Source organism: Globicephala melas, chromosome 8, assembly GCF_963455315.2.
Source record: "Globicephala melas chromosome 8, mGloMel1.2, whole genome shotgun sequence".
In the NCBI taxonomy this organism is placed as follows: domain Eukaryota; kingdom Metazoa; phylum Chordata; class Mammalia; order Artiodactyla; family Delphinidae; genus Globicephala; species Globicephala melas.
The window spans coordinates 99,582,418-99,605,781 of NC_083321.1; the positions used below are offsets into that span (position 1 = coordinate 99,582,418).

The window sequence follows — 23,364 nt, forward strand, 5'->3', positions numbered from 1 at the left end:
TGAAAGATGAAGCAAAACTGAGAGAAAAGGAATGAAGGATCCACCCATCACATTTGATGACGATGTTAAATTAAATGGAATTGTTATTGCACTAGAAGATTTGGAATAACTTTTTACATGACCCTGATCACTTAGGAAAAATAGTTTAATATGTCAGAGTTTTATTCTGATTTAGAGGCAAAAACCCAAAATTGCATAAAAATAAGATAGAGGATGATTTACTAAACATAAATATAGAAGAAAAAACTGAGGATGATGATTCTTCCACCATCTGAAACTGGAACAGCAACAGAACAGCAATAGAAAAGCCAACAGGATATTAGAAATCATCAAAAGAGGTTGCAAAAGTTTATATGCATTTGCTTCCCTGTGGTTTATAAAGCACTTTCACATTATTATCTCTTTTAGCCGTTATCAAATCTTGTGAGACAGGGATGAGGAAAACTGAGGCTCAGGGAAGTCGTGGAATTAGCCCAATGTCACCCAGTTTGTAAATAGTAGGTCTGGACTCAAATCCAAGCTGTCTGATGGTAAATCCCACAGGCTTTGCGCCAGGCCAGGCAGCTGCCCCACATTAATGGCATTGCCCGTTTTTTCCTCTAATACTGAATAGGTCCTACATATTCATTGCCTTGGAATACCATTATGATTTACTCTATGTTCTTAAATCTTTAAACCAAGTCTATTACCTCATAAAAAGGTAATCCTTCACCTGTACTTTATTAGACCAAAATGTAGGTCCACTTTTGGCCACCGTGCACCAAATCTATTTAAACACACTGCATGCGTATTTCATTTGAGCAAAGCTATTTTGGGTAGATTTTACTTTTTATTTTATTTTATTTTATTTTATTTTATTTAATACTTAATTGTATTTTCTGATTCTTTTTACCTAATGAGGATTTATTGGCTATAAATAGATAGGTGCACTTTTCTGTGTGTGTGGGTGTGTATGTGTGTATTCACGCAAAGATTTTAAAATGAATAAATAAAATGTTGATTGAAAATGAAGGATAGTCCAGTAAAGGAAAGCTCAGAGAAAGAAGAAAGAAGAAATGACAGGAAGGAAGGAAGGGAGGGAGAAAGAAGAAAGGTTTAAGGAATTAGGATTATTTTGTCTGGGGAAGACAAAGCTAACTGGGCAACTTATTTAAGTCAGAGGTCTTGTCCAGTGTTTGGCATATAATGAGACTCAATATTTGTTGAATGTATAACATTAAATTAAGGGAGCTTGTATTGATGGAAGCCCTGGATGTTCTCGGTGCCTACAGAAGGCTGAGTCAGCACTTTATATTAAGGCAGCAGAGATTGCAGTAAATGTTTGGAAGAACTCAGCAGATTGAGAGAACATGGAGATGGCGTGAGGTGGTAAGAGAGCCTCAGGAGAGGAGATGCAGCCATGTGTCTGGGAGGGTTTGGACCATCTGGTCACCTAGAGACTGGCCTAGATCATCTCACGTGGTCCCTTCCAGGACCATCAGAAGTCCCTGTAACGTTCAGAGAATCAGAAAACAGAAGGCATCTGACAGTCCAACCCCCTCTTCTTACGCATGAGGAAGCACGCTGAGGTACTCTGGCTCCTGTGGGCCAGGCCAGAGCAGCCGAATGCGGGAACATTGCCAGGGAGGGTTCTGGAAATCCTAAACTTGAGTTTCCTGGATGCCCGTACTTCCTGTCACTAAGCCACTTTCTCCCTAAACCATGCACCCTATCAACTGACATTTTCTCTGTGTAAATCCTGAGACCCTTAGTTGCCGGTGAAGCAACACAGGCAACATGGCTTCACGCTCCAGCTCTGTCACTTACCGACTGTGTGACATTAAGCAAGTAAACTTCTACCTGTGGCCTTCATTGCCTTCAACTGTAAAATATGGGCAATAATGGTACCCACTTGCAGAGGTGGTTATGTGCAATAAATCAGGCATGTGCTGGGTTTAACACAGTCCCTGAGACATAGTAAGAATAAGAAATGTTTGGGTATTGTTATCCATCAGTCAGTCAATGAGTATTTATTAAACACCATATATTGTCAAGTAGAAAATTTAGGCAAGAGCAAATAATTTATTCAGTGCCCGACTCCATCTTTTGGTCCAAATAATCTGGACTAAAGTCACTCTTATCCTCTTTGCCTGGGACGGCACAGTCTCCTTTAGTCTCAGCCCCACGGAGGGGGCATCCCGTGAGGACAAGACCCTGTGACTGAGCCCTGCTTGAAAAGACACAATTGTTGGTTTCTGTCTTTGAGTGACACTTAGTCTAATTCAGTACTCAGAGCCTTTAATTAGTCAAGCACAATCCCTACCCATCAGACAATCCAAATGCCAACCTGGGGGCGCCTCACTTGCTCTCCACTTGAAATGCAGATGAAGCTCAGAGTGGGTGTGGCCCTGGCTTCTAGCCACGCAGCATGACACACCTGATAGGATTCTCTGGGAGCGATGCCCATCCTTGTTTTCCTGGGCATCAAAATGCCGGCCCAAAGCTAAGAGGGATGCTTATATATTGCTTATGTCAACCTAAATGGTCTCCAAGGCGAGCCCCACTTTTTTTTTTTTACTTTGTGATTTGATAGAACTATAGATTCACATGCAGTTGTAAGAATTAATACAGAGAAGTCCTGATCCCCTTCTTGCATGACTGGAATACAGTTTGACAACCAGGAAATGACAGTGGTATGATCCACCAACCTTATTCAGATTTCACCAGTTTTACATGCAGCCGTGTGTGTGTGTGTGTGTGTGTGTGTGTGTGTGTGTGTGTGTATACTTCTGTGCCATTTTATCATATGTGTAGATTCATGGAAACACTATGGTAGTCAAGATACAGGGCAGTTCCTCCCTCTCTCCCCCACCACATCCCTTGGCAAACACTAATCTGTTCTCCATCTCTAAAATTTAGTCATTTCAAGAATGTTATATAAATGGCATCACACAGTATGTAACCTTCTGAGACTGGCTTTTTCTTTTCTGCTCAGCATAATTCCCTTTACATCCATCCAAGTAGTTGAGTATATCAGTAGTTTGTTCCTTTTTATTGCCTAGTACTATTTCGTGATATGGATGTACCATAGTTTCTTTATCCATTCACCTGTTGACGTGTATTTTGGTTGTTTCCAGTTTGGGGCTATTAGAATAAGGTTGTTTGGAATATTCACATACAGGTTTTGGGGGAGCAGATGTTTTTATTTTTCTGGGATAAATGCCCAAGAGTTGGAGTTGCTGAGCTGGGTGGTGTATTCAGTTTCATAAGAAACTGTTCTGCTGTTTTTCAGAGTGGCTGGACCATGTTTCATACCCACCAGCAACATATGAGTGGTCCCGTTTCTAATTCCTTGCCAGCATCTGGTGTTACCTCTATTTTTAATGTTAACCATTCTGATAGGTGTATAGTGATATCTCATTGTGGTTTTAATTTGCATTTCCCTGATGGCTAATGACATTGAACATCTTTTCATGTGCTTATTTGCCATGTATATATATATATACTCTTCAGTGAAATGTCTGATGCTGTCTTTTGCCCAAGTTCTAATTGGATTGCTTGTTATTTCACTGGCTAGTTTTGAGAGCTCTTTATATATTCTAGACATAAGTCCTTTGTCAGATATGTGGTTTGCAGATATTTTCTCCCAGTCTGTAGTTTATCTTTTCATCTTCTTCACAGGATCTTTTGAAGAGCAAACATTTTACATTTTGATGAGGTCCAATTCATCAAGTTTTCCTTTTCTGGGTCATGTTTTTGGTGTTAAGTCTAAGACCTCTTTGCGTAACCCTAGGTCCTGATGATTTTCTCCTGCGTTGTTTTTTTTTTCTAAAAATTTTATAGTTTGTATGTCTTACATTTCAGTCTTTGATCCATTTGAGTTAATTTTTGTATAAGGCGTGAGATTTAAATCAAGGTTCACTGTTTTGCTTGTGGATATCCAATTGTTCCAACACCTTTTTTGAAAAGCAATTTGGCCATATTTATCATGAGCCAAAGGTATGTCCATAGCTTTTTTTCTGTCACTTCCGGGACCTTGTCCTAAGGAAATAATGCAGAAACACGAATAAGCTATAAGCTTGGAAGATAAGTCACTGTAACATGTTTTTTAATAAAGTTAAAAAATTGGAATTAACCTGAATGCCCAACCGTAAGGAATTGGCTAAGTGTGGCACACACATGGAATGATATGCAGCAATTTAAAATGTATTTACGCAATAACTTTCACCCATTCAACAAATATTTACTCAGTATCCACTTGTGTTAGTAACGAGGATAATGGGGTGAGCAAGTTAGCCACCACCCCTCTCTTCTAGAAGCTTGCAGTCTAGAAGGGAGAATAGAGGAAACATTCCTGCCACTTAGAAAAATACATTTGGTAAACTAAGGGGAAAAACAGGAAGCAAAATTGTACATACAAGGTGATTGGAGCTGTGTTGAAATACACGCCTGCGAAAAAGAACAAAGAAATCGTCATTCTTTTTAGGGTGATTAGATCAAGGGCAGTCTTTTTCATCCTCTGTTTTCCATACCTTCCATAGCACCTTCTTTTTATAATAATAACAACGATAAAGGGAAAAGCCTCGATTGAGAAATAGCTTCTTGCCCCGAAAAGGTTAGGAACGTCCACTTGAAGAGGCGGCAGACACACGTACCAAAGGGTACGCAAAAGGCCACCGCAGACAGTTGGGTGTCCCAGCACCCAGCTAAGTCATGCTGGACGATGCAGTCGGTCAACATGCATTGATGGGGTGTCTGCTAGGTGACTGGCATCACATGAGGTACTCAGAATACGTGTTTAAGAGTAGCCAGTCCCTGACCTCTTGGGGCTCTTGCAAGGAGCTCTGATCTCGGTCTTCCTCGTGCCTGTTCAAGGCCTCACACTTTGCAGCTCACGCCTTCCCTCAGGTGCTCCTCTCCACAAAACTGTAAGGTTGTCAGGGAGCGCGTAATGGTCCCCATTTGTCAGACAATGAGGCGCAGAGAGCTTAAGCACTTGGCCAAGGCCACACAGACTGTAAATGGCAGGCAGGGGGCTTGAGACCTGGCCTTCTAACCTCTAAGCACAGTGCTGTTCTCAGAATACCACACCTGCCTCAAGAACAGCTGTGATAACAGTGAACTCAAAGCAAGGAAGCAATCGGCAGCTACCCACAAGGAGAATTTAAATCCTGCGGGTGGAAAGCGTACATCCCTAGGGCGAGCATGGGCTCCTCTCTGTCTGTGGGCTTGGGACTTGTTCGGGGGGTGGGGGGCGGGCAAGGCAGTGAGGGGACTGGGATCCAGACACCTGGGCTCACCTCTCCTCCCCCTCCACAGATGGTGAAGGCAATCCAGGTCCTGAGAATCCACCTGCTGGAGCTGGAGAAAGTCAATGAACTCTGCAAGGACTTTTGTAACCGTTACATCACCTGCCTCAAAACCAAGATGCACAGTGATAACCTGCTCAGGAATGACCTCGGGGGGCCCTACTCCCCCAACCAGCCCTCCATAAACCTTCACTCACAGGTAACACACAGGGCTGGGTCCTGTCTCCTAGCCAGGCTCCTAAGCGAGGTGTCAGAATGTCTGAAGGTCCCATGGAGACCTAGGAAAATGGTTTAGACTGACTGTATCCTTTCACCTCTGATCCACTCCTCCTGCTATTTTCAGGCAGCTCAGTCCCTTTTTCACCCAGAGCTCAGCATACCAGGGTATCAGTATTCCCTAGAAGATGACCAGATCTGAGAGGGACAATGTCCAAAGGGATTCCTGGCTTCCTGGTCCAAGATATCCTAAAAAATGAGCACAAGAGTTAAGGAGATGGAGAGCTTTGCAGGAGGATGAGGCGGGGACGGAGCTGGGAGTGGACCCAGACATCCCAGCCTCGCAGGCTTCTCAAGGGGGCTGGAGCTCGATGAGCTCTCTGTGTTTTGGGAAGGAGAGTGTGGGGAAAGTGGGCCTTCCCTGAATCCTGCCCACCTAATAGGAGACAGCAGCTTTTCCCCGATCATTCTCTAGTTGCTCACCCTGCCCTGGCACATCTGTCTCCCTGTGGTCCAGGGCCACTGTGTAAGTCACCTAAAGTCACCCCTCACAAGATTCACCAGCCACCTTCATCCTGGGAACTGGGAACTGTGGAAATGGCAGAGAATGGGCTCTCTCTCCAGGACAGAATATTTTCCCCAAACCTATGAACTAAGAAAGCTTCCCGGTGATACCTTCCCGACTCACTGGTGTCTATGTTAAGCGCTAGACTCACCACTTTCTTCTTCTCCCACTGAGCTCTTGAGTCCAGGACAGACACATGGAGGGTCCCCCAGGAGGTTTGCACTAGCCTCTGCCCACGAGACAATCAGGCTTGGGGATCCCGCTAAACTTTCTAAGAATGCTTGGTGAGAGGTGCTGGAAAGAATGCCAAAGAAAGGTGGTGCTATTTTTATCCTTAAGTTTTAAGGATCGAGACGTATAATCGATCTCTCTAGGTTGGTGGAGGCAGGGGAAAGGACATGGTGACCCCGAGAAGGCCAGCCATGCCTTGTACATTTTGATAGCAGGAATTACGTCGAACCCACCCCAGTGGGGTCTCTGTGGGACTCGATAGTGAGTACTGTATGGGACACGAGGCCGGAAGTTTATTTCCTCTTCCCATTGCTTGAAATCACCAAATCACTTTATTACAGATCTAAACTCAGCCGCCCAGGCTTCTGCTTGCTAATATTCTCTTGAAATAGACTCATTCCTTCAGAGTCTTATTGTACTTTCCCTTATGATCAAAATTAGCAAGAAACTTGCATAAAAGAGGACAATAATTGCTCAACGAGCATCTCGTTTGTAATTTATTAGTTTCTATTATTGTGGGTTACCATGGCGATGCTGCGCAGCCCCGGTGATGGGAGAGATGCAAGATAGGAGCCAAGGAGGCTGTGAGGCCTCACCAAATGGAGATGCACATTTTTATCAGTAATTTTCATGAAAATAATAAGTGAGGAGTTAATGAGATGGAAAGCCATCCTGTGGCTATTGTGAATTTGTTTTAAGTGTTGATCTAATTAGAATGCATCGGTCAGGAAAAGTAATGAGGATTTAGTGCCTCACAGAGATGTAAGGATCATATCAGAAAATTAGCACAAGTCTTTGGAAATAATCAGGTCCTTGGAGAGGCCCTGGGTTTTCCCTCCTGGGCCCTCCAACCCCAGCTCGAGCTCTGGCATCGGGGGTGTACCAGGGCAGTGGGAGAAGAAAGGAGGGCCAGAGGGCTTTGCAGCCACAGTGGCCCCCTCAGGCTTGGGCTCTCCGGGCCGACAACTTTATGTGCAGAAAGCAGGGTCACTGGAGACGCGGGTTAGCAGAGAAGGATAACGTGGGCTCTGGGTGAGCCAGGCCTCGGAGATGCTATCTGCAAAAATCAGTCCTCCTGGGGAATCCCTGCATTCAGTGCCTCTGAGCTTAGAGGAAAGAGGAAGGAACTTTGATTCCTATCACTGTAAGCATCACATCTGTGCCTGACAGTGAAGCTGGCCCTGGGGTGACCACTGCAGAAAGGCCTCTGATCCGCTTAGAAAGAGGAACTCAGACAATCAGACAAAAACAAAGACACCAAGAAAGAGAGGAGAAGACACTTAGCGAGGTGGTCCCATTTGCTGCTTCTCAGATTTGTCCCTTCATTTCCTCTCGCTGGCCCCACCTACTTGTTCAGGCTTCAGTGGGTAAATAAGGTGATTACACACGAGCTGCTGTCATAGCTTCCTAACCTGCTCTTCTGTCTTCTCTGGCTACCTCGAAGCCCTCCCCCCCACACATACACGCATACACACACACACACATACACACACATACATGTATACACACATACATGCATACATACACACACACATACAGGCATACACACACATACACACACACACATTCACATATGCACACCTCAGCCTTCTGCTGCTGCTTTATCTTCTGAAGCTCTATTCAAGCCATTCTCCTGCTTGAAAAGCCCAGTTGCCCCCCAGAGTTTTCACATCCTTTCACTTGACATTTGATGCCCTCGTAGGTCACTATTTTTCCACGCCTGTGTGTTTGGGTGATGACGGCACATCTCTGCAGGACCAAACCCAGCCTCTTCCCCAACGGCAATAATAAGGCTGCTCTCTCCATGGAGGCCTCCCTGACACCCCACCCCAAAGCATGGGCTTTTCTTCCTCTCAACTAACTCCTGGGCACAGTAGGCCATTTATATGGTAAATATCCCATGTGACTTCACGTTTTCCTCTCCTGGTGAATGATAGGCAGCCAGTAAATATCTGTTGAAAGAAGTAATATGATGAGAAATATAGAGAGAAATCAAGGGAGGCAACAGGAAGGCAAAGGAGGAAAGGAGAAGTAGGGAGAAAGACAAAGGGAAAGAAAGACAAATATCAATGGTCACGTTTGCGAGGGAGGTACGGAGAGGCTGAAGAACTAGAGGAAAAGAACAACAAAGACAAAGAGACACAGACCGAGGAAGAGGAGAGTGAGACTGAAGACAGGCAGAGGCAGAAAGGAGTTGGAGAGAGAGATGGCGGCAGTCGTGGGGGGAGGGGAGGGGTGGGGTCAGTGCAGCGTCCCGGGTGTGTGTCCGGCAGAAGGTGAGCAGGATGTGCCCCGCGTTGCCCCGTCCACATCCCCAGGTCAGGCTCCCATCTCTGCCTCGCCAAGGTGGGCGCGGGCTGGCCTGGGCCTTCCCAGGAAGGAGAGACCCTCGGGGCCAAGAGACTCAGTGCAGGAGGCAGGCCTGACTGGGGTCCGGCCGTGGGAGCCAGCTTGGCGGAGGAGAGAGGAGGAGCGTGTGTGTGTGCGTGTGCGTGTGCGTGTCTGTGCACACATTCGTCATGGTGCGACCTTAATCCCCCCAGCCTGAAATAGCCGCGCCGAGCCCAGCCTGGCCTGGGGAGGGGTGTCTCCCCTCTGGAACACGATCTTCAGGATCAACATTCCAGCCGCCTGCCAGCTTTGTTGCAAACTGCTGGCTCATGGTTTTGCCTGTGTGCTAATCATTCAGCCTTGTGTTGCAGAGTGGGAGATGTTTTTTTATTCAAATTGGTCCCCCTCTCTCAGATGCCATACTGTGTCCCCATCCAGCTCTGCGAGGTCGGGGCATACTCTCTGCGTGGCCTTCCGTTTCTATGGGGAAGGGGGGGTGGAAGGGGGTTCGGAGCGGGGGAGACTGCTTTCAGCAAGCAGGAAAGCTAAACCGGGGTTTCCAAGGACTTGGGCCACAGCCTGTCCTTTCCCCTCTGGAGGAGGCCACCCTGCCCTGCCTGCACCTAATGACACCCAGGATTCTTACTCGGCAGAACCCAGGCTTCCTGTGGGGGCAGATCCTCAGTGAAGAAGCCCTTCCTTGATGGCCCCAAATAAACCATTCCACTGGAGAGACCCTCATGCTCGCCCCCCTCAAGCATTAGTCTGACCTGAAATCCATCCTTCTTTCCCCGTGGAGATTAAACCTCAGCTCTGTTCCAGTGCAAATCAGGAGAGCCACAGTTCTCATGCATTTGCCGAGCATTTAGGGGCAGCTTACTGTATGCACCCCGCTAGGTCCTGGGAGAACACAGGGGATTGTCCATGATGAGTGCCCAATCTCAGTGGGAGGGAGCTTGAGTCACACCCAAGGATCTAGATAAATTATCTGAGCACAGAGTGCTCAGGGGCAAGGGGACCCTGAGGAAGGGCAGGAAGGCAGCCGCCGGAAGGGGTCTGGATTGAGCAAAGCATGTGTATGGCCTGAGGTTGCCCAGTCACCACTCAGCATCCGTCTTCCTCCCCGGGGAAAGCCCAGGCCCCAGCCTGCATGCCCTCATGGCCATTGTCTGTTCCTGCCCAGAGACAGGACGAGCAAACCTCTGTAAGGATCAAATAGGCCAGCAGGAGGACTTTCAAATCCTATTGTGATTGGAGAAGCTGTAGATTCACTGGCCTTGGGAGGACTTCCTAGAGGAGTGGGCATTTCAGGCAAGCTTGGGGGAGTGGAGGGCAGTTAGCAGATTACCTGGGGGCTCTCAGTGTGAATGTTCCCAGGGTAGAGAGAAGTCTGGAGAAGGTAAGGGACAGAGAGAGCCTTTCACAGTCCCTGCAGAGAAGGGGCCGGGGTATGGGGGAAACATCACTCACTCATGCCATGTGCATCTGTTCAAGCACCAATGAGCTTGCTGGGTTCCAAGGGCATGAAAACCACTGTGACACAATCTCTAACTGCGAATGTAATGATGGAGTATCTTGCGGCCAAATTTGTGGGATGTTATGCTTTGAGTCTGATCACCACAGCCAATCGCCAAAGACTTTAAAGGCAGTGGAGAATGTAGGCAACGGGGTAAGGATTGGAGACGCGCTGGAGACAAATGAACCGACTGGCCACCTTTTGAGCTGCTCAGGGAAGAACTGGCAGAGAAAGGGGAGAACGTCCACGTTTATTGAGCTCCCTGGTCCCAAGCACTCTGTGTACCAGGTGCTTGACATAGATTATCTTGCTTATGCCTCACAACCAGCCTGCAAGGTGCACATTATTTTCTCCATTTTATACCCAAGGAAAGGGAAACTCAGAGCAGTTAAGTCACTGGTTCAAGGTCACACATCTAAGAAGCAGCAGAGTCAGGGATGAGTCTATTTTCATTTACTAGATCCTTTTACTTCTTCTGTGACACGTAGGAAGGAGAACCAAGCGTCCTGGGCCCTGGGTGGGGAGGCATGACCCTACCTAGCTGTAGATCAGGGATTCAGAGACCAGCGAGTAAGAAACCAATGGCTGGGAAGCAAGAATTTGGATCTGCTAATAGATTGAAAGTAGGGAAGGGAGAGGCCACAGAGTCAGCATGGTTCTGAGATTCCGGGCTCAGCCGACCAGACGTAACTCTGCAGCTGTGCTACTCTCCAGAAAAATAGGAAGGGAACTCATCAGTACATCCTCACCTGGGGAAGGGGAAACTTACCTATTGACCCACAGAGTTTGCATTTTCAACATTAGCTGGAGGCCAAGGGCGTGGGAAGCCAGCACCTCAGCCCAGCCCCTGGAAGTTCTGCCGCATGGCTGAGCTGGGGGTGGTGACCTACCCTGCAAGGTCACTGCTGAGATGAAAAGGGGACACCCCCAGACCCAAGTGACAGGAAGCTGAGTTCCGGGAGTTCCACTGCCTTTCTCCTTTATGGGCGTTAAGGCTGTCCCTTCTGGGTTCCCAGCCCCCCCGGCCTCCGCTCAGGGACCAGGACCCCAAGGGGGCGGCCCTGCCAGGCTCAGAAACCTGAGCGGCTCCCTCTTTCTGAGGGAATGTTCCTTAAGAGCAGCAGCAGCTGCTGTTCCCTTGAGACGAAAGCTCCCAACTGGAGTGGAACAGGAATGGGATTAGGTGGCTTGCGTACATGTGATTGGCTTCCCCGGGTTTGGGAACCCAGCTTTTCCCAGCCTGAGACAGCACGCTGGCTCTGCCAGCACTGGAGGGACGCGGCCAAGAACACGGTGTCTGGGGACAGTGGCAATGTCCCTGCCCCCCAAAGGCACACGCTCACCCCGCTCCAGGCTGAAGCCCACTCAGGCCACCCATCTACTGAGCATCTATCCTGCACCCAGCGCTGTGCTAGGCAGTTTGGGGGAATTCAAAGAAAGGCCCCTCTTTCCCTGAAAAACCCTGCAACGCGCATGAGAGAGAACCCCGGTGCTGCCTGCCCAGCATATCAGGCTGACAGGGAGCATTAAGGGAGTCAAGAGGATGGGCCGAGGGCTTGCCCGGGTGGGTCAAGACAAGCTCTCCAGCAGCCCAGCTCCCCACCCCCAGTCTAGGCAAGTTAGCAACAAACCCGTCCTCCTGGGAGGCTCCGGAGGCTTTAGGGAGGATGGTCTGGGCTGGTGGATCAGCAGAGACCCCTAGTGGCCTTGGGGGGGATGGCAGATAGCCGGGGCCCCCACTCCCGCTGCCCCCCCCCACTCCCTCCACCCACTCACAATACATCCCAGGGAATGGCGTTGGTTTTTCAAAAATCCCCAACCGGAAGGGCCTTCGCAACGTCATCCAGTTCACTCCCCTGTTTCACAGGCATCCTAGTACAATAAAAATTACAGCTATTTCAAAATAACTTAAAGGAAAACTTTTCTAATCAGTCCTTTCCTTCACTCCTTCATTTCTTCTTACCATCGTGGTTTCTTCCAGGAGTTTCTTCCTTGAGTGGAAATTAAGTCTTCCCACGCAGCATAAGCCCTTTCGCTATTAACAGTGAAGAAAGATGGCTCGAGGGGCTGACACAGCTCCTCCTGGGCTGACATCAGACCATCGTGTCAGAGTTCACAGTCAATGCCAGTTCATTTGTTCCCCGCCGTCTCCACCCTCCGTTTCCAAAAGTAATTGCAGAGCCTTTCACTTTTTCTTAGTAATGGCTTCCTTTTGAACAAGTCATCTTTTTTTGTTCCAAAAATGAAATGTGGAGTAAAACTCACCCAGTGACCACTGTGGTTCAGAAAGAATGACTGATGGCCCCAGGACGCGAGGGCCTGGAAGCTGGCCCACGGGTGGCGTCCAGGAGTGCAAGCTCTCAGCCATCCTAAAGCTGCTCCCCTACCTCGCTGTGCCCCTCCCGAGAGGCTCTTGGCCTCTCTGTGTCTCTGGGAAACAGCACACAAGGAGCAACAGTGGGATGAGGTCTGTGGAGGCCAGCTCGTTGACTTCCATCTGACTTCTTGGTCACCTGGTCCATGCCCTAAAAGACGTCATTGCTGGGGAACTCTAAGTTTTCAGCCTTTTGGCCCATTTCCTACTAGAAAGTAAGAGACTGATGCTCCCCAGCCCGATGGAACGGCTCCACCAGAAGAGCCAGGAAAGTGCCCATGATTCCCAGCCTTCCGGCAGCTTCCAGAGGCTTGCGGACACCACTGCCATGCTCCTGATCACGGCAAAGAATTCCTGGACTGGATAAGCAGCTTTCAGCCCCTGGTTCCTGGACAACTCAAGCAGGGATGTGAGTCTCTGGATGTTGAAATGTCACTGAAACTACCAGATGTGCTTCTAGCCTCTTCATGAGGCCAAGGAGCCTGGCAGGAAACAGCTCTGTGTGGGTCTAGGCAGAGCACCATCTACCTGGTTTGGAGTCTGTTGAGACCCAGGAGGAAGCTGTCGAGAAGATAATAACACTGTGTGCTTAGCCAACATCTTCTCCCCAGGGGGCTCCCACTGCCGCTGTCGTAGATCCTTCCTCAGAAAAGACCGGTGCACGGTCTCCAGAGACGCAGCCCCATTGTCTCTGTAGAGACAAGGTTCTAGCGGGCTGGAAACTAAGGCGTGACCAGAAATAGTTGCAAAGTCAAGTCTCGGAGCTCGTCTGGGACAGAGACCGCAGCTTTGACTTCTGGGGCTTGGCCTTGGCCTAGGAACACCGAAGGCAGGGAGGCAGGAACGAAGGGGCATGTGTCAAGGTGTGACCACCACTGCTAGGCGTGCAGCCCCGGATGAACCTCTGCTGTTGCTAAGTGAGGAACCCACGAGGCCCTACGTGTCTAGGACAGGTTTTAAACCCTGGTTGTGTCATTCCCTAGTGGCGCGACTTTAGCCAAAGGAAGTGGGAAATGATTTATTGGGTGCCTAAATGTGCCGGACACTGTGCTTACCTTGGAGCCTGGCTGTCTCACTCCAAAGTTCATCTCTCCATGGGAGCATCGGTGCTACACCTGGAGCCAGAAGACCTGGGTTCGAGGCAGAGCCATGTGACTCAAGAAGGTCACTTCCATTCTCTGGACCTCAATTCCTCTTCAGGCAAATAGAAGAATCTCTCCTCTGCTGACCCCATAGGTAGTGGTGAGATTAAAATGAAATAGCACAGTGAAAGAATGCTCTCTGATATTCAGTGTGTATGATAAATAGGTAGTTTTCAGACCCATCTGATCTTTGGGACCATGTGAGGGAGGTTTTTAAAAAACACAGATTGCTGATGGTCTAATTCAATGGTCCTAAGAATCTGTGTCTTAAAAAAACACCCCAGTGGGGACTTCCCTGGTGGTCCAGTGGTAAAGAATCCGCTTTACAATGCAGGGGACACGGGTTCGATCCCTGGGCAGGGAACTAAGATCCCACGTGCCTCTGGGCAACTAAGCCCATACGCCAGAAGTATTGAGCTCGCGCGCCTCACATAGAGAGCCCACGTGCCACAAACTACAGAGCCCACACGCCCTGGAGCCCGCGCTGCACAACTAGAGAGAAGCCACCACAGCGAAGAGCTCGTGCTGCAACGAAAGATCCCGCATGCATCAACTAAGACCCGATGTAGCCAATAATAAATAAAAACAAAACAAAAAAACACCCCAGTTCTCAGGCAGGTTTGTGAAACAGCTCATATTTTCAAATGTAAGAGATGAATATCATTTCCCCAGACCCTGGGATGCCAAGTTTTCGCTTCCTCTCTTTGTCCCAGCTAAGGTGGGGCCAGCCCAGGCCCTGCCCACGGTCTCTACCCATGAAGTTCTCAGTCCCATTCCTTTACTAATGTAACTTGGCCTCTTAGCACCTCCCAGCAAAGACCCAGAGTAGAAGGAGAGGGTAGGAAAGAGGAGGGTCTGAGCCAATGCATAAATTGCCTTTAGTTACCTAAACTGGGGAAGCTGGCATGGAGGCTAGCCAAGCCACAAGTCTGAGAGCCAGCCAGAGTTTGAATACGCCGGTGATGGCTCACCCTTTGGCCTCTGCTAGTAAAAATGTGTTGGTTGAATCCCAAGGCATACATCTTATATTTATTTTACTGGCTTTGCCTGTGTTTTTCTAACCTTGCTGGATATTTTTTCCGATGGGGCAGGGGGTGGGGTTGGAGGAGAAAGTCTGGGACAACTTTTTACGTTTGAAATTCCCAAATATCCTTATTCGATGACGAGCACTGTGGCATGGGTGGTTCCAAACCAGAGATTGTTGAAAAGTCACTGCCATTAGTTTTAGGGTGAGTGGCATGGAGTGGATACCCCACCCCCCATTAAATTTACCTTCCACGTTTGCCTCAGCCTCACGTCATCTCAGTATTGCTTTACACCCTGGGAGAATGGTTGGCTGGGAGTTTGGGACGAGGGGAGCTCAAGCTTGGAGCAGACTCACAGCTGAAGAGTCAGGCTTTGAGGATTCCTGGGTGTTAGCAACGAGCCAGAGACTGAGGCAGGAGGTGCTAATTCCCAATCCACCTTCATTCCTTGGGTGCCCACGCTGTCTCCGTACTTCCAGGTTTGGGCTGTTTTTAATCTGCTCACTTGCCTTCAACAGCTATTGAACTGCTGTGATTCCAGGAGCACCTTGCAGCCCAGTTCTTGGCACAGGGTGTGGGTCCAGTGTTTGTGGAGGACGGAGGACTGTGTTCTAGCCCTGTTGCTGCTACCCAGCTGGGGGACCGTGGGCAAGTCGCTTGGATGTCTAAGCCTCAGTTCCTTATTTGTACCTCAGGGAGCTGAAATACTCAGATTGTAAGGGCCCTTCCAGTCTCTAGGCTTCTGCAGGTCAGACTCAGCATTACCCCGGAGCTGTACAAATGAGAAGGCCAAGAACTCTGCTCAAAGAATAAACCTCGCTGGTGGGGAGGCCCTCGCCGATCCCAGAAAGGAAAAGTTGAGGCAGGAGCCGCTCCCTCCCTTCCCCAAGGTCACAGTCGCAGAGGTGAGCCGAGTATGGGAGCGAGGCCTCCTCCCAGGAGCCAGATGGGAGGCCCCGGCGTGGAGGAGGGGAAGCCAGGCTCCCGCCCCGCTGTTGCGTATTTATAGCCCTGAGCCGGACAGTACAGGAGGGTAGAAAAGGCAGCTCGGAGGAGATGCCAAGGGGGGTTAAGCAGCTGAATCGAATGAGACGTGTAAGTCAGGACCGACTGCCTCTCTCTGTGAGAGGCTTGGCCGGCTTCCCGGGTGCCAGGGTCTGGGAGGTGATGCGCCCTAGCTGTCCCCCGGCCTTTGATGCTTCTCCTTTGTCTGTCGCTCCCTGTGTGCCGTCACTGGCTCCAGGTTTCCTCCAAGCACACGTTTCTCTTCACTCCACACTCTAGACCTTCCTGCAGCCGAAGGCCCAAGCTCCTCTGGTCCTAAAACCAAAGCTAGGAAGCCAGGGGCCTCCTTTTCCCCCTATTTCCTTGGCCGTTTTCCTGCCTAATTCCTTCCAGCTGGCCTTTTGGGCAGGTTACCCGGTTCAAGCCCTGTTTTTACACGTGGGCCTGTGGTCGGGGGCACCGGAGGCTAGGCGCTCAGCGACCCTGGTGGGTCTCCTGGCTCCGGGCACTACACCTCATTCGCGCCTGCCTTGCTGTCTCCAGATGAAGCCTGGAGACCCCGACCTCTCACACCCAATTCCTTCCTCACAAACCCTCCCGAGCAGAGCAGAGCGCCCGGCCGCCAAGCAGGGAGGCCTTGCTGCCCTTCTTGGAGACCCACGGCCGAGCTTCCTTCCTGTCCCTCTACATCAAGTCTAAGCGATCCTAGCCCAGCTCTTACGTGGCAATGATGAGGGTACCAGGGGGAAAAATGGTTTTCTTAGCTGCTTTGCATTGTCTGGGGGAAACGGGCAGGCAGTGACAGTGTGGGGCGGAGGGGACCTCCGTGGTGGGCTCTGTGTTGGGGGCCTGAGGGAGAGGAAGCAGCCCATGGAATGTGCCCGAGGCTGGCAGAGGGGAGGCTCACGCGAGATTCCTGGAAGACAGGTTATGAAGGGGCCAGGCGGCTATATTTTATTATTATTTAGCAAATATTTTAGTAGCCGTGATGTGTCAGGCCCTAAACTACGTGCTAAGGATACAAAGAGAATATGTCGGAGGCCCCTTTGTGTGGATCTTGGTGTAATAAGTGCTGCGATACAGGTACGGGGAAGCGAGGCCCTGCGGTGGGGGTGGGGCATCTGGAGACAACTGAGTGCGAAGGATGTGCAGGTGAAGCCCTGGGCTGGGGTTGGAATCACCTGGGGAGCTTTCAACACCCGCCCCTCCCCCCCCACCCCCGCGCCGAAAGCCCTGGCCACACCCCTGACCAATTAAATTAGAATCGCCGGGGATGGAACCTAGGTACGGATACCGGAACTTGCAAAGTGAAGCCAAGGTGCGGACCACTGGTTTCTGGGATAATTTATGTCTCAGGTTTGCAGGGGAATGGAATGGCTAAATGCATGACTATTGTTGGTTAGTTTTTTTTCAGATTGAGCCTTCTTCACACTTTCTAGGGAGCCATGAGAATTGCTTTCTGGATTTGGGTCTGAGAGGAGCAGGAAAAGGGAGGAGGCAAGGCAGGAAGGGGGAGGGGAGAGGAGAAATTTGGGGCTGTGGCATCTAAGCTCTTAGTGGCATTGTCACAAACCACGCCTCCCTTACTGCCAGGACCTCCTGCAGAATTCCCCCAGTTCCATGTCCGGAGTCTCCAATAACCCCCAGGGGATTGTGGTCCCAGCCTCAGCGCTCCAGCAGGGCAACATCGCCATGACAACTGTCAACTCACAAGTGGTGTCAGGTGTGTGCAGCGGATTGTGGGGAACACCCCTGGGAGGAGGCCGGGTGGCCCTGAGGGAATTCCAGGGTTGGGGGGCAGGGCACTGAACAAAACGTCCTAGGAAATGGGAGAGGTGCCCCCTGCCGAGGGAGGGGCTTCCAGCTGCGTTTCTTGACTAAAGTGTTCTGTAAGCTTATAGATGGTTAGCAAGACCTGATGATGGTGGTTTGGAACAAATTTGGGTCAAAGTCTCATAAGCCCGTCAGAGACCCTTCCGCCAAACACACAGAGAGACTCTATTCTCTGGACCCCATCCCCGTCCCACCCCTCCTCCACAGGGGCTGAATGCCTCCAGAGTAGAGGGTGTTTACACGTGAGTGCCAAGGGCATTGGGAACCCTGCTTGCCCTCACTCCTACCCACCCCTATGGCAGGGGACTCCAAAAGTGGTTGTCTCCTCAGGTGGAGCCTTATACCAGCCGGTTACCATGGTAACCTCCCAGGGTCAGGTGGTCACCCAAGCAATCCCCCAGGGAGCCATCCAGATCCAGAACACACAGGTGAGTGTGTGTGTGCAGTGTAGGTGTGTGCGTATGTGCATGGGTTTGGGGGAGGGCAACCGTGACGCTTTACTGCCTGCTAGGCACTTTACACCGGTAACTCCTTACATCCTCATTAGTCCTCTAAGGAGTATCATTACCCCCACTTGACAGAAAAGAAGGTGGGTGTTGGAAAGGTTTTATCAACTGGGATTTTGCTGCCTCTCGGGGTTACATCGAGGGATCCTGCACTTCCTATTCCTGGTCTACACTCCGAGCCACTCTGTAGCTCAGTGGGGTAGAGCGTACACAAGGGAGCCAGGGTGGGAGTAAGAAGATCTGAAGTCAGAGGCCCGAGATCTGACATTAACTCTGCCATCTCGGATGAGTCACCTAACCTCTCTGAGCCTCTGAGTTTTTATCCATAGATGAGGGATTGACACCAGCTGCGCACTAGCCCCACCAGCCTACGGAGCTGATGTGAGGGCTGACCATGGTAATGCATAGGAAAGCGCTGTGCAGACTCTAATGTACCCCAGGAATGCTAATAACTGTTGGATGGTTTACGGCCAATCTCTCTCTCCTGTGCCCTTTGCATGACCCTGTTTCCTCTGTCTCCTCTCTCATCCCCTTCTCCTCCCTCTTCGCCGTCTTCCCTTCTCCCATCCTCTGAGAGGCTGGCGCTGGGTGACAGGAAAGGTAACCTCCCCCGGGCCCTCAGAATGAGTTGGGAAAGGGGACTGGCAGCGAGAGGCTGCTGTCTCTATGGCAACAGGTCCCTAGCCGCTGGCCCGCCAGGCTGCTGATGCTGATTTTTTTTCCACGTGCCCTGAAGGTTAACCTTGACCTCACCTCCCTCCTGGAAAATGAGGATAAGAAGTCCAAGAACAAACGAGGAGTCTTGCCCAAGCATGCCACCAATATAATGCGTTCTTGGCTCTTCCAGCATCTCATGGTGAGTGTGTGTGTGTGTGTGTGTGTGTGTGTTGGGGTGTGGAGTTGCAGCGTGGGGTATGAATAAGCTCTGGGGCACCAGACCATCATCCCTAGATCTGCAGAGGGTGTGGCCTCAAAGAGAGGCCCTCTGATAGGGATACCATCTTCCAGAGGCCAGGGCAGAGGGAGGCTTAAATGGGACCTACAGCTGGGAGTTCCAGTGCTTGCGGCTGCTGCCTCAAAAAAGTGTGACATCGATGAGGGAATGGGGACAGACGCATTCTGGAGAGAACGCAGTACTGGGCTAGTGGACAGGGTGGTTTCAGGGACCGGGTGAGATTCCGTGGGAGCCGGGGCTGTGCTTACTGGTTCAGAACCTCCTCCCGCGGTCAGCCATGCTCACCCCTGCCCTCTCCCGTGGAAGAAAATGCTGACTCTCCATCAGGACTCTTCTGCTTCCCGAGTCCTCAGTGCGGAGGGAAGCAGAGGGTGTGCGTCCATTTCCCTCTGATCAGGGCAGCCAGAGGAGGCACAGACTGGGGAGCCGTGGCTGAGCCCACCCCCCGGAGGAGCCGCCCAGGCAGAAATCCTGGCCTCGCGTAACCAGCCGAGCTCAGAAACGCAGAGCAGTTGCTTTCATAGCCTCTTCCGTAAAATGACGACACGGCCTCAGATTTAAGTATAATGTTTATAAAGCACCTGCCCTGTGCACCTACCATGATGATAGTTGTGTTTGTGTGCAGTGTAAGTTGCAGCAGACAGGCCTTGACTATCAGAAGTGACTTTAACGCTATTATCACTAGCAACCTCCTAGTATCATTCAAGGGCTGGAGCAATAAAGAAAGCCAGTGACTCTGGGCTGAGAGAGAGAGAGAGAGAGAGAGAGAGAGTGAGTGTGTGTGTGTGTGTGTGTGTGTGTGTGTCTGGGGTGGGGAGGTAGATTCTTCGAGCACAGGCGGGCTCCCAGTGGACTGCAAGCTCTTGGCCTGGCATGAGTAATAGACACACAGACAGAAGACAGATTCCAAGCTTGGGGCTGTAGATATATTGGTCGGAAAAGTGTGGGGAAGAATCAGGAGTTAGGGGGACTCTTTCTTCAGAGACAAGGAGACAAAGCCAGCGGATCGTGGGAACTAATTAATCAGTCATCAGCCCTTTATTTGAAAGTGCCTCCAAGAGCCAGGGCGCCCAGGCCCAGGTGGTCCTAGGATCTGGGGATCTTAGGATCTCCTGCCCCCCAGCAGATGGCCAGAACTGCTCTGAGGTGCGGGATGTGGCCTGAGCTCTGCGCCCCCCACCCTCCCCGCCGGCCCTGGGGAATGAGGACTCGGGGCCGCCCCAGCGTTTGCTGAGGAAGCACATCTTGAAGGCACAACCTTGGGAGCAAACAATAACCAAATTTGGAGAGAAAGCGCTGGAAGGCTGAGGGTTAAAGCCAGGAAAGGAGGTTGGAGAGACTCCCGGAGCCTAGGGATGAAGCCAGGTGCAGGCTCGGCCTGTTGTTCTGACTCAGTATCTGGAGCTCGCGGTGGGGATGCCCAGGTCTCCTGCCTGTTCTCTCTTCCATGTTGTTAGAGAGCCAGAGGGCTCAGATGGACTTGGTGGCCCTGAGAGCCCAGTGTCTGTGCGAAGCTCCCAGCCCCAGCGCCGGGAAGAGGGCCTCTGTAGGGGACGTTCTGTCTCTGTGCACTGAGCTGTAACACCCAAGTTGGGGGCACCCAGGCTACCTCCCCGGCCCCAGCCATGGACCTAGAGGAGGCCACGTGTTACGTTGTGTTGCTGTGTAACTGTAGGGCTGTGGGTTTGGTGGAAAGCTCGTGGGCTTTTGAGGCAACCAAACCCAGCTTCACATCTAGGCTTTCCCTCTTCCTCTGTGATCTGGCCACACTCACTTCTTGTGGCGATCGTGATGGAGCAGTGAAATGAGTGCAAAGACCCTAGCACACTGGGGCTTATTAAATGTTCGTTCCCTCGCTTCTCTTCCTTTCCTTCCCCCCATCCTGTGCATGTTTGAAGACTGATGTGAACACACCTACAGCCTTACTTCTGAGGGGAGAAAAGGCAAGTATAGGAGGGAGAGGAGCCTGACGTCCAGGCCAGTGCCCCCCGCTGACTCCTGTCACTTCCGGTGCCTCCCGTACCCGATGGCAACTCACCCCTGAGTTAAGTCTTCAGCCTGAGACAGAGGGTCACACTATTCATCCCTCCTGTGACCTTGGACTCAGTTCATGTCCTGCCTCTCGCCCTGCCCTTCGCCCCCCCCGCCCCGCTGAGCCCCCTCAAAGGCTCAGGGTCTTTCCCTTCCACTCTACGGCCACCTCCAGCCGGACGTGGGAAGGCAGAGGAAGGTAGAGGCAGGGAAGAGAGGGTGTAGCAGCTGAGCACAAAGCAGAGGGGAAAGAAGGACCCAGGTTAGAGCTGTAGGAGGGACCTGGAACGATGGCAGGGACTTGCTGAACCGTGTGAGTGAGCCCGTCACCCGCCCCAGGCCCTCTGCAGCGCAGAGTGCACTCAGTGTGGATACTGTCGATAAAGCACTTGACATTGGCAAGTCCTCCCCCACTTAATGCCTTCCCCACAGAGGCCATGGAGAGAGGACAAGAGAGTGACCCGTGGGCCTTTAAAGTCAGAACTCAGAACTTCTGGAAGAGGGGGAGGAAGAAGATGGGGAGAAGTCTAGGCTCTAGGGACTTAGCATGATGCAGTTGTCCCCTGCAGGCCAAGGCTGGCTCCCCAGATACAGGTGGGCACACAGTTCCCCTAAACCCCAGCTCAGGAAAGAGCCTGTGAAGGCTCTTGGTAACAGGGCACAGTGGAAAGAAGACAGGCTTTCAAGCCAGACAGGCAGGAGTAGGAATTGAGGCCCTTCCACTAGCTGGGCAATCACTTTATTTCTTTGAAAAAGGAGATAATACCCATTTTCCATGGTTGAGAAAACTAAATGAGATAACTTATGTACAGAGCCATGCCTGATACACAATCACACTCAAGAAGTGTGAACTTTCTAGAACAGCAGACCAAGAGCAAGTTTTTGAGGCCAAGGCCCAACATCTGTGAAAGTTATTTAGAGGTGGATGGCTGATCTGTTGTTCTGATCTGTAATACCTCCTGATTCTCCCATCATTTGACCCTAAGAATACATTGACTAATACTGTTACTTACCTGTTCTGTGTGTATATGTGTGCGTCGAATCTACATGTTGTATATCTCTGACTCGGCTGTAAATTGTTTAAGAATAGAGATCATACATGATACCTCTTCTCTGGGCCCCAAAGCATTGCTTCCCAAAGTGGGTACCTTTACAGGATGTTATAGGTGTTGCTCCCAAGAAAGGGTACCCTGATGAAACAGATTTGGGAAAATCTGGTTATATGAAGTCTAGCTTCTTTCTTTACCCTTAGTATACTAGGGGGGCATCGTGAATTTGCAAGAGGGGGCATGGCTTGAAGCTTTTCCCAAATATTTGATCACTCTGAGTCACTCTTGTTTTCATTGTTGCTCTGAGAACAAGTCTGAGACTGTAGTTCTTGGAGAACCCCACTCTGTGGCAACATTATATTAGGCATATAGTAGCTGTTCAGTCTTAGAAAAGGTATGAAAAAGGGCAGATCTCAATATCAGTGATGTTCTCATATCCAGTGCAGGGGAGACAACTAATTTGTTGATTGTTTAATTGGAAAAGTTGATTGAAGAAAGAAACAGCCATTAAAAAGATACATTTTATTTTTTAAATTTATTTTATTGAAGTAGAGTTGATTTACAATGTTGTGTTAATTTCTGCTGTACAAAGTGACTCAGTTATATATATATATATGTTTACATTCTTTTTCATATTCTTTTCCATTATGGTTTATCACAGGATATTGAATATAGTTCCCTGTGCTGTACAGTACGACCTTGTTGTTTATCCATCCTATATATACTAGTTTACATCTGCTAACCCGAAACTCCCAATCCTTCCCTCCCACGCCCCCATCCCCCTTGGCAACCACAAGTCTGTTCTCTGCATCTGTGAGTCTGTTTCTGTTTCATAGATATATTCATTTGCGTCATATTTGAGATTCCACATACAAGTGATATCGTATGGTATTTGTCTTTCTCTTTCTGACTTACTTCACTTAGTGTGATAATCTCTAGGTCCGTCCATGTTGCTGCAGATGGCATTATTTCAGCCTTTTTTATGGCGGAGTAGTATTCCATTGTGTGTGTGTGTGTGTGTGTGTGTGTGTGTGTATACCACATCTTCTTTATCCATTTATCTGCTGATGGACGTTTAGGTTGTGTCCGTGTCTTGGCTACTGTGAATAGTGCTGCTATGAACATAGGGGTACATGTAAGATACATTTTATTTTGATTTAAAAGACATACATAATATATTTGTTTGCTAATGTTTTGATATAAGGACAAGGTCATTTTCTGATTAAAGTTTGTCATTTTACTTGCACAAACTTCTCCTATAAGATCTATAAATTTCATCTTTATTTAAAATGGAATG

General features: G+C 49.9%; 1 protein-coding gene across 13 annotated transcripts in view; it reads left to right on the forward strand.

The window, feature by feature from the left end:
• The window catches only part of PKNOX2 (PBX/knotted 1 homeobox 2), a 309,100-nt gene that overhangs the window by 266,293 nt on the left and 19,443 nt on the right, over window positions 1-23,364 (forward strand). For 11 of the 13 annotated variants that reach the window (XM_060304245.1, XM_060304254.1, XM_060304248.1 and 8 more), the window contains 4 exons: window positions 5,299-5,487; window positions 17,287-17,416; window positions 17,857-17,954; window positions 18,769-18,888. In XM_060304245.1, the coding sequence (XP_060160228.1) occupies window positions 5,299-5,487; window positions 17,287-17,416; window positions 17,857-17,954; window positions 18,769-18,888 (537 nt within the window). The remainder of the gene's footprint in view (window positions 1-5,298; window positions 5,488-17,286; window positions 17,417-17,856; window positions 17,955-18,768; window positions 18,889-23,364) is intronic. The other 2 variants (XM_060304256.1, XM_060304255.1) reach the window with 1 other exon arrangement.